The sequence below is a fragment of the Macrobrachium nipponense genome, chromosome 30, assembly GCF_015104395.2.
Source record: "Macrobrachium nipponense isolate FS-2020 chromosome 30, ASM1510439v2, whole genome shotgun sequence".
Classification (NCBI taxonomy): domain Eukaryota; kingdom Metazoa; phylum Arthropoda; class Malacostraca; order Decapoda; family Palaemonidae; genus Macrobrachium; species Macrobrachium nipponense.
In genome coordinates, this window is record NC_087218.1 from 48,308,651 (window position 1) to 48,326,704 (window position 18,054).

An 18,054-nucleotide genomic window follows, 5' to 3' on the forward strand; every position below is an offset into this window, starting at 1 on the left:
CAAAGTAATTGTGTCAAGAGTTTGCAGTCTAAATTGTGCAAGAGCTTGACCCTTGAGGTGAAGTTGGACAAGATAAATTTGTCTTTTAATAGACAAGAATTGGGGTAAGTATCACTATTTTTGTTAAAATATTACTAATCAACTGCAATTTCATGGTATCCAGTATTACCTTAAAATAATACTATACTATACAGTAGTTTAAAAATTCATCCACAATGTATTAATCCAGGATTAGAGTGTTTAAGACAAAAGTTTAATTCACTGTCATTCCTTTCAGGGCTGCAAGATGTCAGGTTCCTGTTGACTTCTGTTTGTTTGTTTGTATGGTGCTTTTACGTTGCATGGAACCAGTGGTTATTCAGCAATGGGACCAACGGCTTTACGTGACTTCCGAAACACGTCGAGAGTGAACTTCTATCACCAGAAATACACATCTCTCACTCCTCAATGGAATGGCCGAGGATCGAACCCGCGACCACCAAGGTGGGACGCTAATACCATACCAACCATGCCTCTGAGGCGCTCTGTTGACTTCTGCTTTCAAATTTCTACCTTTTAAATGAAACTCCTACTTGAACAGCAGTGGAACTGGAAAAGGTTAGCTGACTGCAATACCGCACAATTTTTTTTTCACTAATGTAGTTTTATAAACAATTAAATTCTTTCTACTGATCTATGGTATGCAAATTTTTGGTTAATGTGTACTCTTTAATTTTAGTTTTTTTAAAGTTTAATTATTCTTAATTACATGAATTCCAGTTATATCCTTCATCAGCTGTTATTTTACTGAAAATCTTTAGTTAAGTCTTGCAAAATGCACATTCTTGTTTAATTACAAAGTCTTCTCTTCTGTCAAAACAAAGATTATTAAGCGCACACAGCTACACTTAAAGAATCAGAAATGTACGGTATCTATAATATGAAGCATAAGCAGTTTACATCTTGTCATGTTGCATAAAATTGGCCTTGACTGCAAATACTTAATGACATTTCCCAAATTTCAGGCACAAATTCTAAGAAAAAGAAACACCCATGACTTTGAAAAGCATAAAAAATTTCCTATTTCCAGATATCTGAGATCAAATCTTCTCCAGTGAATCAAACATCATTCTTAATAATTATAATATAATATATTTTAATTTAAGATCAAGTTAACTTAAGCATTTGATCACCCATTATATTGCAGCAACATAATTTAAAAGTATAACAGGAATACAGGCATCAAACAAGCCAAATAGCCACCTAACGCTCACAAATTTACTATAAAAACCCACATCCATAAAATATAGTGTCTATTACAAAAATGCCTATTCTTGGTACTTTCAACTGATCACTGTATTATGTCTGTGAAAAATCAGTCGGTGAGAAATCAGTCGTGAATAAATTATCCTGTAAAAGATTAAGACTATGTAATTTGTCTATATTTTCAACTTTTTCTTTTTCTTCTGAGGAGTAGTTGGTATTGGATTTCCTGTCAATATTTCCTGAATTTTAGCTTCCCTTTCTTCCTGCTTTCTCAGCTCTTCTTCCCCAAATTCTTCAGTGTTTCCCTGTGTAAAAAAGATATACAGAAAATTAGTTCATTATTGCATGACAAATATTATCAATTAGCAGTGCTTGATAATTTTATGCTCCATTTATATTTATTCCATATTTTCAACCAACCTTATTGCACAAAAGTGAGAAACAAAATTGTCTTACAAATCAGAGCTGTCTCAATCAGAAGGATTGTTAACTCCCAATAGATTAAAAGATTTTTTCACTCCTCACTAAAGTCCCTGACACTGTTTGTAAGTGACATGTATAATTGATAGTCTCAGATTTTTTTCAGGAAGTGGTATTTTGTAACTAAAAAAACTTTGATTATTGCAGGCACAACAAGTATCACAAGAGCTGCATATGCAGGAAGAAGTGAGCAGTAGATACAGTACTCAAGCAGTTTGTAGTTGAGGAGCTGTGTGCGCAGGAACATTGTGAAGCAACAGCTATCAATAGAGTACAGATCTTTATTTGCATGAATCCGTAAAGCAGTACTAGATGCTATATCAGCAAGAACAGCAGGCAATAAAGGAGATGCATGTGGAAGAACAGGTGAAGCAGCAGCTACCAGAAAAGTAGAAACAGCATGCAGTAAAGAAGATCCATGTGGAGGAAAGAGTGAAGCAGCAGCTACCAGAAAAGTAGAAACAGCATGCAGTAAAGGAGATGCATGTGCAGGAACAGAATGGCAGGTAATGCAGGAGCTGTATATTCAGAAACAAATAAAGCACTAAAGGAGCTGCAGAAGCAGAGTGCAGGACTTAGTGAAGCAAACCGCTGGCACACCAGGGCTAGCATGTAGTATAAGAGTTTGCATGTGAAGGAACAGATGAGGCAGCAACTAATAAAACAGCAAGAAGTAAAGATCTGTAAGTGAAAGAACTAGTGAAGCAACAGATAACATATAGGAACATGGCCAGCAGCAGTAAAAAACAAAACAAGACAGCAGAAACAACAATCGCTACATGAGCTCCAAGTGAAGCAACATGCAAAGCAGCAGCTCCTAGATAAGGCAAAAAAGCCTCAGCAACCAGAAGTAAAGCAGCAGCACCAGAACTGCAGATGATCCATGAACTTCTGGTGCAGAAATGGGTGAAGCATCAGCTACCAAAACAACAAGCACACGCAATTAATAGAAGATCTGCAAGTGCAAGACAAGTAAAGCAATAGCTGCTAGAGCAGCAGAAATAGCATCACCATGAAGTGCAATGTGCAGGAACATGTACAGTAGCAGCAGCAGTTGTCAGAACAGCAAGCAGTACAAGAGCTTGTGCATGAATAGGTGAAGCTACAGCTGACGGTAAAAAGGCAATAACAACAGACAGTCCAAGCACTGCATCTGTCAGAACAGTAGTGTCTACAGACAGTACGAGAGCTGCATGTGTGGGAACAAGCAAAGGAGCAGTTCCCACAACAGTGTGAACAGCTGGTGGTACAGGAGCAGGTAGGAAAAACAGGCAGTATAGGAGCTGTGTCTGCTCAAAACAGGTGACGGAGCAGTTGTTAAAACAGCAGAGTACAGGAACTGATGGAGGAATGGCCGTCAGAACAGCAGGTATTGCTGTAGCTGAATGTGCATGAATAGAGAAAGCAGCAGGTGCCAAAACAAGCATGGTTTGCACAGCCTGAAGCAACAATAGAAGCAGCAGCTGCCAGAACAGCAGGAGGATGAAAAAACTAATTGCATATGCAGGAACAAATGAAGCCACAGCTGCCAACAGCAGTTAGAATAAACAACCAATTACATATGCAGTAACAATTGAAACAGCAGCAGCAGCTTAACAGCCAATACAGCAGGAAACATATCCAGGAGGAAGCAAAATGGCAGCAGCTAGCACAACAGGCACAAGAGCTACACATATGGGATCATGTAAAGCAGCAGCTGCCAGGACATTGGGCAAAACAGGAAGCTTCATGTACAGGAAGAAGTGAGGCAACAACTGCCCAAAGAGCAGGAAGAAAAGTGTGCAGATTGCACACGCAATAAAAAATCAGCAGCACACAGGCTGGAGAGTAAACACATCAAGCAGTAAGAAGCTGCATGTGCAGGATAGGTTAATCAGCAGGTGCCTGAACAACAGAACCATATGAAGTAGAAACTGCCAGAACAGGAAGAGAAGATAAGTACGTACAGAGTTGGATGTGCTGCCAGAACCAGCAAGATCTGAAGGCCATAAAGATCTGCATCAGTGAACAAGCAGTTGCTTGAACAACAGAACCGTATGAAGGAGAAACTGTTACAATAGGAAGAGAAGATGGTACCCGAGTTGGAGGTGAAGCAGTACTAGCTGGAACATAGGCTTGGAAGTGGCAGTTTTCAGGAAAGCAGAACTTTGTGAAGTAACAGGCGCTATAAAAGGAACAAAAAGCAGTGCAGGAGTACCAGGTAAAGCTGCCAGAACATGCTGGAACAGCAGTTGGCATATCAGGCAGGACAGGAGCTGGATATACAGGAACAAGTGAAGCTGCAAGAGCTGCTAGCATTTGTAGAAACAGCTGCCAAGACAGCAGGGAATACAGAAGCAGGATAAAATAAAATAGCATCAGTGGGACCAGCAGGCAGTAGTAATGGAGCTGCATGTGTGAAGATGGTGATAGCAGAACCAGTGAAAGAAAAATGGCCAGAACAACGAGGAGACCGTACCCAAATTGCATGTGCAGGACAGGTGAAGCAGCATTAACTGCAACAATGAGCATAGGAGGTGGAATACGACTTGTATATGCAGTAATGTTTAAAGTAACAGCTAACATGGCAGTAGAACCATGCAAGAAAACTGCTGTTAAGTTACAGAAACAAAGCAACAATGGTTGGAACTGAAGGCGTTAGGGTCCATATACAGGAACAAATGAAGCAACAGCAAGTGAACAGCCAACAGAGCAGGAAGCATAGGATGATGTAAAATCTGGTAATTTATGCAGTATACCATCTCTTAGAAAATCTCTAGCATCTTACCTCCTCCTGATTCTTATTTTTAGTACGGCTTGTAGCAACTTTTAGTCCTTTTTGTATGGCAACATGCTTATTTTCAGGATTTCTGTAAATGAACCACAAAACAATTTCAGCAGGATTGTCAAACATAAAACTCATTATGATTTCAAAGTTCTTGTGCTCAAAATCTCCATACTCATAAATAAATATGATAATTGCAAGACATCATTATTACTATTCACTATTATTGTCATTATTATTATTCAATTCCTTGGAAGTAAGTGACCTCAGAGATATGTACAAAGACAATAATAACAATGCAGTATTCATTACTGATCATAAACAATTTATTACAATAAAGATCTTTGTCGCATTAAAAGTTTACAACTTGTACTTTTTTAAATTCATAGAAGTTTTCATCAGGGTTTTATGCACTGCTAATACTACACAGTTTTCCAAGTACTGTATCTGATACTGTATTAGTAAATATAGATAATGTACTTTCCTCATTATACATTAGGGTATACCTTGGTAGTCTCATGTCTGATCCATCAATTTGTCTAAAGTTTTGTCAGTTTTTTTTTTCAAACATTTGTGTTGTATGTGGTGTTTGTGATATAATGATTCTGGAATATATAAAAAGGAGTAATTTTTACCTTATCTTATGCAGACAGGCCATGATCTGTGGATACAGAATTGACTGCTCTTCTGAAACAGATGACATTCCTGAAGCAAGCACAGCCTCTGCAGAAACTTCAATGGGAGCAACTTTGCTCTTGTTCTGAGATTTATTTGAGGTTTCTGGCAAAGAAAAAAAATATATAAATGTTTCTGGCAAAGAAAAATACTACTACTGTATATGAATAAGTTCTGTGCCCGGGATGTAGAGATTGAATGGAAATGTGATAACATGCACAAAAGCAAAAGTTGGCACTCAAAGTAAAATCTTATAGAAATTTCTATAATGATTTAATTTTAATAATGCACTTATGAATACTAATAATTTGTGTAACCTTTTGCAATGTTACCTCCACCAGATACCCAGAAGTGTCACAAGATTCCTATTCTTTCTAGATGTCGCAAAATAACTTTTTTTACTGTAAAAATCAAAATCATAAACCTATATCTTTTAAGACATCATATTCTGTAAACTACCTTTGTAATTTATTACTGACTTTTTATATTAATTGTATAAAATGTATAAAATGTAACCAAAAATACAACTAAATATAGTCAACAATTCTTAAAACCACTAAAAAAGATGGCACCTAAAGCCCTAGTAATGTAAATTTTATATTCCCACTTTCCGTGTAATTGTACTGGCTTCAGTTCTGCTTACATTGCAACATTATTTTCATAAAAGATAAATCCATATGTAACTATTTCAGAAACATAGAAATTACCAGCCAACTGAGTTTCATTAGAACAAGTTTTATTAGAAAAAAATGATGGATGAGTCATAAACTTAATCTCTCAAATTACAATTCTCAAGCATTTCAGGCATTAATTGTGTGAAAATCTCTAATTCTTTCCCTCTTGTTGGTTTGATGTAAGCTATAATAAAGATAATACTCATTGACAAACTGTCTTTAGAACTGTAGTGGACAAAAATGTTCTGTAGTCGCAGATATAGGATATAAATGCAGCAATAGTTATGACAAAAATGTTCTGTAGTCACAGATATAGGATATAAATGCAGCAATAGTTATGGCCAGTTACCTTTTTATAACATTCTTAAAGAGAGATTCTTTCTTAAGGGTAATCAGGTATGTGCTCATCCCTGTGTGCGCCATAATAATGGAACATTACTATTTAATATAGAATCCCTTATAATACCAAGTGTAAACATGCTAAATCATATCTGTCATTTTCTCACCTTAATGAATGTTTCATAAAAACAAACCCAGTATTTTAACTTACAAATGGATGCCCAATTTTGGTGGATAAATTCTACAATAAATTGCAGGTTGAATCAAGTGGAAAAGCAGTTACGTATGTAGCTAAGAACTTCCCCGCTAAAGAGAGATCCCTGCCTTATTAGCTGAAAGCCCTCAATATGTTTTGTTTGTGGATGTCTACAAACTGGAGGGGGTGGTGAGGTCTTCTCATAAGGTGATGAAGCATCTTAGCCCTGGATAGGTTTCACTATTTTGGTGCCCCTTTAAAGGTTTATGGGGTCGAGCTCAACCAGAGCGCCCAGAAAAATGTGAACATTCAAAAACTGTAGCTATGCTGTACATTTTACAAACTTAATATTAAAAATATTAAAAAAGCATATACAAAAAACTAATTTATGAAAATATTTACAAAAAATACAAAATACACTATATATGTACACACAAAAATTTGAGGGAATCCTTCCTAAAACTATTATTTACAATATGTGACTGCCAGAAATGGTGTTGGACCCATAGAGGTCAAAATGTGAAAAAAGAAAAGGGCGAGTTTTTTTGGCCCTCCAAAAAAGTCAAAATTTCACGTTTTTTGGGGTGCCTAAATGAAATAGGAAGTGGCTAATTTTTTTTATAGAATAAACTCATATTATCCTAGAACGGAATTATGTAAAAAGATCTACACTAAGATGTAATTTACTGTTGTATCAGAAATGTTATTCTCTATCTCTCTCACACACAAACAATTTATGAAAATATTTACAAAAAATACAAAATATGCTATATACACAAAAAAATTGAGGGAATCCTTCCTAAAACTACTTTTTACAATATGTGACTGCCAGAAAAGGTCAAAATCAGAAAAGAGAAAAAAAGGGTATTTTTTTTTGGCCAAAAAAATTGTCAAAATTTAAATTTTATTGGTACCTAAATGAAATAGGAAACAACTAATTTTTTTATAGAACGAACTTGTATTATCCTAGAACGGAACTATACAAAAACATCTGCACTAAGATGTAATTTACTGTCATTTCAGAAATTTTATTCATTCTCTCTCTCTCTCTCTCTCTCTCTCTCTATCTCTCTACTCTCTCTCTCTCGTCTCTCTCTCTCTCTCTCTCTCCTCTCTCATCTCTCTCTCTCTCTCTCTACAGTGTGTCATGATTTATTGATATAAGCTCATGTAATTTGTCACCACAAAAGGCAGAGACCCACTACTTCCCACCCCTTCTCTCCCCTTTTGTGTCGTAATCATTTTAAGGTCATCACTCTCGCCTCCAACCCTCCATTGCACAAACTTGAGTCTTGCCATAGAGCTGTCAGCAACCTCTAAATTATCATCAACATGACTTTATAATTCCATTGGAAGTAAGTTGATGACATAAATGTGCAGAGAATACTGCCTGCTGGCCATTGTTGATGAAAAATAAAAAAAGAATAAAAAAAAAATGCAAAAACTGAGAAATTGGCACTCAAAAGAAATTGGAGCAAATAGCAATACTATAAGGCATCTCAGCCACAACCAATGGCAAGCATAATGTACACACACCATCTACCTAAAGTTTCCAACAATATAAAACTATCCCAGAGTCAACAGTGTTAGACAGGAAATCACTATTTGATAACTTTGCCTTTGTATCTCACACGTTCAAAACAAACTACTCAGAAAAGGGGAAAGGACAAAGGCAAGGCAAACGCAGGTTTCGACATGATTGTAGTGTGTGTTCTGCTGTCCTCTTGCTAGTCGATCACACCCAGATTTGAGATAGCCGATGATTTATGAGAAAAATTTTTTTTTTTAAACACTCCTCGGGTCGTGCTTGACCCAGCTAACCTATCCAGGGTTAGAAAAGTTCCTGAACGCCTTCTTGCTAAGAGTGTCTTTGAGACTCAATCGTTCTTACACTGCCATACAGCATGCTGCTCTGTACTACTTACGAAGAAACGGAGACTATTTTCTTCCCTGTAAGAAGAGGATTACTAAAAAAACGAGTACGTAATATCATCTAGTTGAGGGAGGTTCCTTTTGTGTCCCGGAAAGCTGGATACATAACTATAATCAGCACTTTCCCTCTAGGACCAACCTCTCCAGTGATTCTTGGCTTTCATCAAGAAACAGCTGGACAACTGCCAAAGTTCTACCGCCAGAGTTTAAAAACATTATTGTTTTACCACAAAGCAGCTGAGAAGTGCTAAATTTACTGATTTTAACGTCCAACGTGTATGGTAGAGGTTCTTCCAGAATCAATAATTATATCTTAACAGTACTGTAATCCCTCCTGTAATAAAATCCTTGTTCAATCCAATGTAAACTTTATTTTAAAAGATGAGTACATCATATTTACTTACTTGACTTTTTGTTATCTGGCATAAGTTCTTCAAGTTGACGATTTTTATTTTCCACCTCATTTCTTAGCTGCTTTATTGTTGCCCCCAAATAATGAAAATGAACCAAAAAAGGAGTTGTCCAGTGTTGTTTAAACTGAAATAACATAAGTTCTGGTATAACTTAAACCATAATTTTATAGTGTATATCAAAGCGTTACCTCAGTGGCAGTGATCATTAGTGATCATGTTTCTTAATTGATTGGTAATACAGTTAGTTGAAATAAGAAAACTAAAATAATTATCATGTATCATACATACATATTGATATCATAAATGCCTAAATGACAGGTAAGTACAAGCACTAGAAGGAACCCAAAGTCTTTTGTCAAATGCTCTTATCCCTTGGCTTTGCTTATTGATTGACTATAGACATGTACAGATCAGAGGGATGAGATGAGAGCTGTCTCTCTCTCAAAAAAAAGTATGTACATGGTTTATATCAATGAAAAAAATTGTAAAAATATTCAGATAAATTTTATAATGTTTTATGTTTAGCCAACCACCCCCAAAAATAAAGTACATACATAGCCTGTATTTTGCAGGATGTTCAGTTAGTTATCTACAAAGTGGAACTCTTCTATCAGAAAGAACTAGGCCTTTCCAACTGTTCTTTCATCTCCACATGCAAGGTTACCACCTCGTGTCCTTTCTCCACCACTTGCAGGGATAACATCTAGAGTATCTTGCATAACTTGGTGATACTAAGGGGATTTTGCAGCATTCCTCTCACCCCAACCTACATTACTTTCAGTCTATTGATAGGTAGCCATCAACTTCTTTTAAACATACAACACATGATAAGGGAAACTCCAGTCTTTGTTGGGAAAATGCTTGCATCAAAGCTGAAACCTAATTTGCAACTGAGCCAGGAATACTAAATGCCAAACTTCCTTACCAGACATGAAATTTTGCCAAAAATTAACATTAAAATTATGGCTAAATTCTAATTTTTAAGTCACAGAATATTACTAATTTTCATCTGCCTCAACAGTGCTGTATACTTTTCTGGGTTCGACCTGGGTCGGCTGGTGAAATGTTCCTGTAGCACACATTTCTAGGTATAAATAGAGGCTAAATATACCAGAGAAAAAAGCTAAATGGAATGCTGAAGTTACTACCTCCAGCCAGCTCACCCAATTAGGGTGTCGGTATAACACAAGGGTGAGTGGAAGCCACTACCACAGATATTCTGCCAATTAGAAGACTCCTCTTAAACCCCTCTCTAGATAGGTGCCGTTACAACGTCTACCTTACGTTACCTTCCGCTCGCTACTACAACTTCTGCCCGAAAGCTTCATTCCTGTATTAGCAAGCCTAGTGTTCGCACACGCTTTTTTCGCTGTCCTCTAGAAGTTTTTTGGCAAAGCATGTCTGCCCAAGAGCCCCAAGCTTCTTCATCTAAGTTGAGTATTCCATTTTTCGTTTTTGAATCTCGTGAGGGCACGATGCATCCCTTTTTAGCCCCTTATTAAGTCCCTTTGTTCTCGCAAAATGGGGTGACGCTCCTTATATCCGCCATTTTGGGTACATCATTCGCAGCGTGCATATTTTTCCCAGCTGTTACCTTGTGATGGATTTTGTCCACCGTTTAGCATTTCACTGTTTAGACTACTGTTTTCGTATGCCTTTTCATTATTCTCGCTCCTGTCGATTTCTGGAGCATTAGTTTTACGAGTTTTATCCTTACGTCTTTAGTCAATTGTAGGGCCCAACTCGCTCCTGACGCACTCTGAGGCCTTTTCTTTTACGTTTATCTTTCGTTTTTAGCCTTTTGGGGCACCCTTTGTTATCCTCAGCCCCTCAGGAGCGTGTTGGTTTCCCTTCGTACGTACGATTTTATATTTCATGTTATGCACGCACGAGTAGTGTGTTTTTGGCTTCTAGGCTAGCCTAGCAGTACGCCAGGTTTTGGGATAGGGCGGTTCCTCTCTCTCTCTCTTGCGGTACTCATGCATGTATACTTTTAGTGTGTTTTTCGATGTTAGTCAGTAATGCACTCGATTATATGCACCTTTGTGATAAACTGCTCAGATAATTGTTTTCTTTTGTTGAGGTTGGAAGTCCTTCGCGATGTCCTTCCCTGGCCTACCCGACCAGACCTAGGCTAGATTTTGGAAGGTAGGCTAGGCAGTCTTATGTCCCTCCACCCTTTCCGCCCCACCCTTACCGCCTCCTGACCAGGCAGTTATGTTTGCTTGGAGGGTGGTCCAGGACAGAGAGTCTCTCTTGTGTCATGTTTGTAGGGCCTAGACCTATCGTACCTGACCAGATCGGAAGATTCGATTTTGGAAGGTTGGAAGGTTAAGTTAGGTTCTATCCGTCCTCTTCATGACGTCCTTTGGAGGCCATGCTAGCCTACCTGACCGGATCTGTATCGATCTCGGAGGGTTAGACTGGGTTCTTAGCTGGGTGCGTTCCCCTCCCTCCTTTTGCAATTCTTCCAGTAATTCCTCATCAATTATTTTATGAATTGTCTTGTTGTGTGTAGCCTGGTCCTTTGCCCCCTTTAGGGTGTCAGTTGGCCTACCGTCTTCTGCCCCTTTAGTGGTAGGCTAGTTACGGCTCCCGAGAGGTGGTTGGTCACTGATCGGTTGCTGTGGCCAGGGGATCATGACTCGTCCACTCTCCTCCAGACACTTCCCCCCCCACCCCTGCCGCGGTCTCGTTCCGGCGCTGCCTAGCTAGCTCGCTGCTCAAGTAATCCTACCGATGAACGACAGCTAGAGCGTACAGCTTATCCAGGGGGATTAGTCGGAGGAGATTGGGTGTTTAGTAGATTATGTAATCTTTTGATATGTCTCCGGGCCTGTGGGTCCTCTGGCCAGGTGGGGTCTACCATCACACCAACCAGTAGGCTATATGCCGGATTGTACGTACCACTGCTCCACCGCTCTGTTGTCTGTTCTCCTCTATGTTATCACTGCCTCCCCACTCATGTGGGGGCGGAACTGGGCTTAGAGCTGCATTTCTAATTACCTTAGAATTGCTTCTCTTCTCCGGTGCGATCAGACTCAGGCCTAGGTTTTACCTATTTTCCCTGTTCTGCTCGTATCAGCCTGTCTCCGCCGGCTTTTACTATTGTGATAACGAGATTATGGATTCCGGAGTAGGCAAAGTCTTTGAGAGATTATGTTAGAGAATGTTTTATTTAGCCTCTGTTGGTATGTCTCCGGGCCCGTATTTGTTCCGACGAAGTGTGATCTACCATCACAGATGCCAGAAAGTATACACCGGAGTTTCACGTACTGTTGTTCCCGCCGCTCTGTTTTCCATCTTCTATGCTATCGCTGCTCCCCACTCTGGTGGGGGCGGAACAGGGCTCAGAGAATGCGCCTACAATTGGTTAGGTTGCATTACTCTGCTTTGGTGCGATCAGACTCAGGCTTAGGTTTTACCTTATTCCCCTTCTGCTCGTATCAAGCCCTCTCTGCTTGTTATAGCTTTGCCGATCCCAAGTATGGATTCCAGAGCAGGCGGAGACATCCAGAGCTTTATTAATAACAAGTAAGTTGAAAATTTTACCCGATTTTACCTTTAACTGGTTAAGTATCTAGTTGAAGTGTACTCATACCGCCGGAATTAACTCAGGCAGCATTATCTGACGATACTCATTTACTTTTTCAACTTACAGATGGTCCGTTGCCAGGTGACGTGACGGGTTGTCCGGCCGTTCTGTACAGGCTGTATGGGCATGAGGTCTGCCGGTCCCATGCCAACTGCGCCATCCACGTGGAGGGAAGTGCAGTCTGGCATCCAGAAGCCTGTACGGTGTGCTACGATCTGGTTAAGATCGTAACAGACGAGTCGGTAGGTAACATACTTGCTTCATTGTTTCTGTGAAATTTTTGCTACACTTTTGGTTTGGGGAAAATTCCCCGACACTGGGGAACCTAATTTGGTTATTTCTTACAGGTTAGTCTGGCGCTCAAGTCTTCCTCGATGGCGTCCCTTAAGGCCTGGGTAGGGGGCTTCGGCAGGAACGTGAAATCCGGCCAACCCTACGTGCTGTTGGAAGAGCTGTGCACTCTCCTCTACCCTAACGCTCCAGTTTCGGCAGCAGTACCGGCGGCAGTGGCGACTCCCATCATCGAGCGCATCCGCCAGGAGACTCAACCCCCCCCCCCGGAGGACCATGAGGGCTTGTGTGATATTGTCACGGAGGAAGTGGCAGCCATCAGCCTACACCAAGAGCCTATGGCCACTGAGGAACAGGAGGTAGGTAGGGAGGTAAGTGAGGCAGGTAGTCTTCCTTTTAGTCCTACTCCTTCTCCTCCTTCCTTCCAGGGCTTCCCTATGAAGTCCGTCCCCACTTGGGATAGGTCGGCCTCAGTAATCCCCAAGGTCAAGGCCTGAAAGACGAGATCTCTGCTGAAGGTGGTTAAACCAACCAAGCCTTCCCTGGCAGGCTCCGCCAGGTCGTCATCAGCTCCCATGCCTTCAACTTCCTCGGCTAAAGCTACTCCCCCACCCAAGGGGTCGAGAGCTAAGCCTTCCAAAGCCAGACCGGCAGAGTCTGGCTTTGACCAGGAGGCTTTCGCGAATCTTCTCATGCGGAAGATGAGCAAAGTAGTGGACTCGAGGCTTGAATCGATGTCCACTCAACTCGTCTCAGGCCTAGAGACTTTGGGTCAGTCCATCATGTCTCTGACCCAGAGGTTACAGGCCCAGGAGGAATTGGTGACCGGATTCCTCCAGTCCAGAAACACACCGCAGTCCTTTGCGGTGCCGGACGCATCCAAGCTTCCGCCATTCGAAAACAGCAACCCGTGGCGGTTCGCTCTGCACGCCCTGTTCTCAGAGGGCAAGCTTACCATTGAAGGTTGCGGAACCGGACCGGTGGAAGACTTTGAGTTCTTCCCGGCGGGCCTACAATTTCCCTTCCCGGGCTACGCTAGACTAGCCGAGGAAGCGCTAGTCAGGGTAGACAAAGTCTCGAAAGAGACGGTTATCTACCCTAGGGACCAGGCTCAATCTGCATGGGTCCGCACCCTCACGGAATGGGAGTGTGTCAACACCAACTTGACACCCCATAAAGGTGGCTATACCATGTTTGTAGCGCCGAATGAAGTTCCGACTCCTTGTACGTCGAAGATTGCAGAATTGACACTGCAAGCCGGAATGGAGTACAAACCTATGCCTCAGCTAAAAGAGACGGAGGCTACCTCCTTGCTCTTCCCCGGGGATCTAGAGTGTTGGGCTGGCGCTCCGGCAACGTTCACGGTGGGCAAACTCGACCCGGAGTGTGCCTCCATACAATTCAGTGAACGTTTGCCTAGAATTCAGTCACCACTGCAGAGTTGACTGCTACGACCTTTGCAAATGAGCCTCTATTCCGGGTCCTGACAAAGTCACTATTACAGGCTTTTCAATCAGACCTGTATGACTTTATAGTGGCTAGACGAGCCTGCAGGAAGCATGTTTTTGCTAATGCTTCCATCAGACATGAACCAAACACTCATAAAGGTGTTGATCTGGGGTGCCAACCTCTTTCCTGAGGACATGGTTAACAACGTCCTCAGAGAGGCAGCTAGAGCTAACCAGAACCTTCGTGTCCGTTGGGAACTTCCCTTCAAAAGAAAGTTTGAGACCCCCCAGACCACAATCCAAAGGTAGGAAGAGGCCGAGGAAGTACCAGCCTTTCCAGTCCTCTCAACCTCAGACAGTAGTACAAGCCGTTCCTGTCTCCCAAATCAACAAGCCTTTAACATCTAAGGCACAGCCACAACAACAGTTTGTCCTGCTACAGAGTCAACTGACTCAACAGCCTTCGAGTTCGACCGCCCTGGTAACTTCCCCAGCTTTCAACGCCTCCTTTGAATCACAAGGAGCGTTTCGAGGCTTCAACAGGCATGCAAGGAGTAGCAGAACCAGAGGTGCCTTCCGTCAGAGAGCTGGCTCTAGAGGCAGAGGCTTCAGAGGAGGCAGAGGAAGTAAGACCTCAACCAATCACTGAGGCTCTGCAGGTGGGCGGGAGACTGTATCTCTCCCGGGGCCATTGGACCTTCAGTTCATGGGCCCACAGTATTGTATCGAAAGGTCTGGGTTGGAAATGGAAGAAAGGGCCTCCTCCACCAGTCAGTTTTCACTAGATTCCAACGACAGACTTACTAGACTATGCCAAAGATCTTCTTCAAAAGAAGGCAATAAAGAAAGTCAGTCGCCTGAAATTTCAAGGACGTCTGTTCAGTGTACCGAAGAAAGACTCGGACAAACGAAGAGTTATTCTGGACCTGTCCCGTCTCAACTCATACATTAAATGCGACAAGTTCCGCATGCTGACCGTCTCGCAGGTGCGGACCTTACTTCCCTGTGGGGTCGTCACCACCTCTATCGATCTTACAGACGCTTACTATCATGTACCGATAGCAAGAAACTTCTCTCCATACCTAGGCTTCAAACTAGGAAAACAAGCTTACTCATTCAGTCATGCTATTCGGGCTCAACATAGCGCCAAGAATATTCACCAAGCTAGGAGAGACAGTAGTCCAAGAACTAAGAGCTCAAGGTGTAATGTTAGTAGCTTACCTAGACGACTAGCTTATTTGGGCAACCAACGACGAGGAATGTCGCAAGGCAACAGCCAAAGTAATAAAATTCCTAGAATATCTGGGTTTCCAGATAAACAAGGAAAAGTCCCGTCTCATTCCGGCGTCCCGCTTTCAATGGTTGGGAATTCAATGGGACCTAACCGCACACAAACTATCTCTCCCACCAAAAAAGTGCAGAGAGATAGCGAAGGCTACGAGACAGTTCCTCAAGAACAAACGGACTTCTCGTCGTACCCAAGAGAGAATTCTAGGTTCTCTTCAGTTTACCTCAATAACAGATTTTCTATTGAAAGCCAGACTGAAGGATATCAATCGGGTCTGGCGGAAAAGAGCCAACAACAAGTTCGGAGACAAAATCTCTCTGATTCCACCGATATTAAAGAAAAGACTCCGTCCATGGATGGAAGTCCGGAGTCTCTCCAAATCAGTGCCACTACAATTTCCCCCGCCGTCTCTGCTAGTCCACAAAGACGCCTCTCTGAGCGGTTGGGGGGGCTACTCCCAGTACAAGAAGGTTCAAGGAATGTGGTCAAAAACATTCCGCCAGTTCCACATCAACGTCCTAGAGGCAATGACCACTTTTTCTGACCTTGAAACGACTAGCTCCAGTCAAGAACAGTCATGTAAGACTAGTCTCGGACAGCACAGTGATAGTTCATTGTATAAACAGAGGGAGCTCCAAGTCGAGCAAAGTAAATCATGTAATGATTGCAATTTTTTCGTTAGCAACGAAAAATCATTGGCATCTGTCAGCTACTCACCTGGCAGGAGTATGGAATGTCATTGCAGACTCACTATCCAGAACAACTCCACTGGAGTCGGAGTGGTCCTTGGACACAAAATCATTCCGTTGGATTTGACAACAAATCCCGGGCCTTCAGGCAGACCTGTTCGCCACAGAGTCCAATCCCAGGCCTTCAGGCAGACCTGTTCGCCACAGAGTCCAATCACAAACTTCTGTGTTATGTGGCTCCCAATCTGGACCCTCTAGCTCACGCCACAGATGCGATGTCCATAGACTGGCACAATTGGCAGAAGATTTACCTATTTCCGCCAGTAAACCTCCTGATGAAAGTCCTGCACAAACTCAGATCTTTCACAGGACAGGTAGCATTGGTAGCACCCAACTGGCTGAAGAGCAATTGATTTCCTCTTCTACTACAGTTGAATCTCCGTCCCAGACGGATTCCCAACCCAGAACTGACTCAAATAGTACAAACTCGGACTGTGTCAGCTTTCTCAAGAATTCTGAATGCCCTAACTTTATGGACTTCATGAAGTTTGTGGCACAGAAGGATGCTAGTATTGACCCACTAAACATCCTGTTCGTGGAGTCAGACAAAAGAGAATCAACACTCAGACAGTATGATTCAGCAGTAAAAAAGTTGGCCATCTTCCTAAAAGAATCAGATGTCCAGAAGATGACTACGAATCTGGCAATTTCATTCTTTAGAACCCTGTTCGAAAAAGGCCTAGCCGCTAGTAACTTTACTACGACTAAATCTGCCTTAAGGAAGATATTTCAGTTTAGCTTTAATATTGATTTGACAGATTCGTACTTCTCATCTATCCCTCAAGCATGTGCTCGTCTGAGACCGGTGGACCGTCCTCACACGGTCTCCTGGTTTTTAAACGACATACTCAAGTTGGCTTCAGACACTGATAATGAATCATGCTCATATATAACATTTCTCAGGAAAACATTATTTTTAATGAGTCTGGCCTCAGGCGCCAGAATATCTGAACTGTCGGCTCTCTCTAGAGAACCAAATCATATTGATTTCCTCCTGTCAGGTGAAGTTCTGCTCTCCCCAGATCGGAAATTCTTAGCAAAGAATGAAGACCCCACAAAACAGGTGGGCTCCATGGAAGATTATACCTCTCACACAGGACCCATCATTGTGTCCTATTGTCACATTAACATCTTATTTGGGCAGAACTTCTGAAAAGTCTTCAGGTCCTCTTTTTATTAGAGAAAAAGGCGGAACCATTTCCTTGAAAGGAATCAGACAACAAATTCTTTATTTTATTAAACAAGCCAATCCGGATTCAGTCCCTCATGTCCATGATATCCGGGCAGTGGCTACCTCAGTTAATTATTTTCATAATATGAACTTCGAGGATCTTAAAAAATATACGGGTTGGAAATCCCCGACAGTATTCAAATGCCACTATCTGAAGAATTTAGAGGCCCTTAAATATTTGGCAGTGGCTGCAGGGAGCATTGTCTCCCCTGATACGGCCAAGTTTTGTAATTCTATTTTCTATTCCTTTATTTTGCTATTAATTTTTCTTTTGATGCTCACTCTCACCTACCTGCCTCGCTCGTAATCCCTGCCTGTCTCCCTTATGTTCCGGTCTGGTTTGCTCATCAACCCACTCCTGGACATGTACATAGTACATATTTGTTTGTTTTTGTATTCCTTACCTGTTGTTTTTCCTAGGATAGTATGGATTTGGTCATATTTGATCCCTTTTTTACCATTTGTAACTTGCTATTCTTACATTGGTTATTAAAACTTAATTTTAAGAAAATGTGTATTTTTCCTTATATATCTATCAAAATTTTGTGATTTACCAAGCTTGTATGGCCAATTCTCTGATAGTATCTCACCGGCCGTCACAGGTCGAACCCAGAAAAGGGATTTTGACGAAGGAAAAATCTATTTCTGGGAGAAGACCTGTGTCGCCCAGTGAACCCTTCCCTCTCTTCTCCTGCGTAATTCAGGAATGAAGCTTTCGGGCAGAAGTTGAAGTA

General features: G+C 41.6%; 1 protein-coding gene across 8 annotated transcripts in view; it reads right to left on the reverse strand.

The window, feature by feature from the left end:
- Positions 1–1,108: 1,108 nt before the first annotated feature.
- The window catches only part of LOC135202492 (uncharacterized), a 59,066-nt gene continuing 42,120 nt past the window's right edge, over positions 1,109–18,054 (reverse strand). For all 8 annotated transcript variants that reach the window (XM_064231910.1, XM_064231912.1, XM_064231909.1 and 5 more), the window contains exons 4-7: positions 8,710–8,842; positions 5,125–5,269; positions 4,493–4,574; positions 1,109–1,550 (exon numbers count right to left, since the gene is read on the reverse strand). In XM_064231910.1, the coding sequence (XP_064087980.1) occupies positions 1,419–1,550; positions 4,493–4,574; positions 5,125–5,269; positions 8,710–8,842 (492 nt within the window). In that variant the 3' untranslated portion in view covers positions 1,109–1,418. The remainder of the gene's footprint in view (positions 1,551–4,492; positions 4,575–5,124; positions 5,270–8,709; positions 8,843–18,054) is intronic.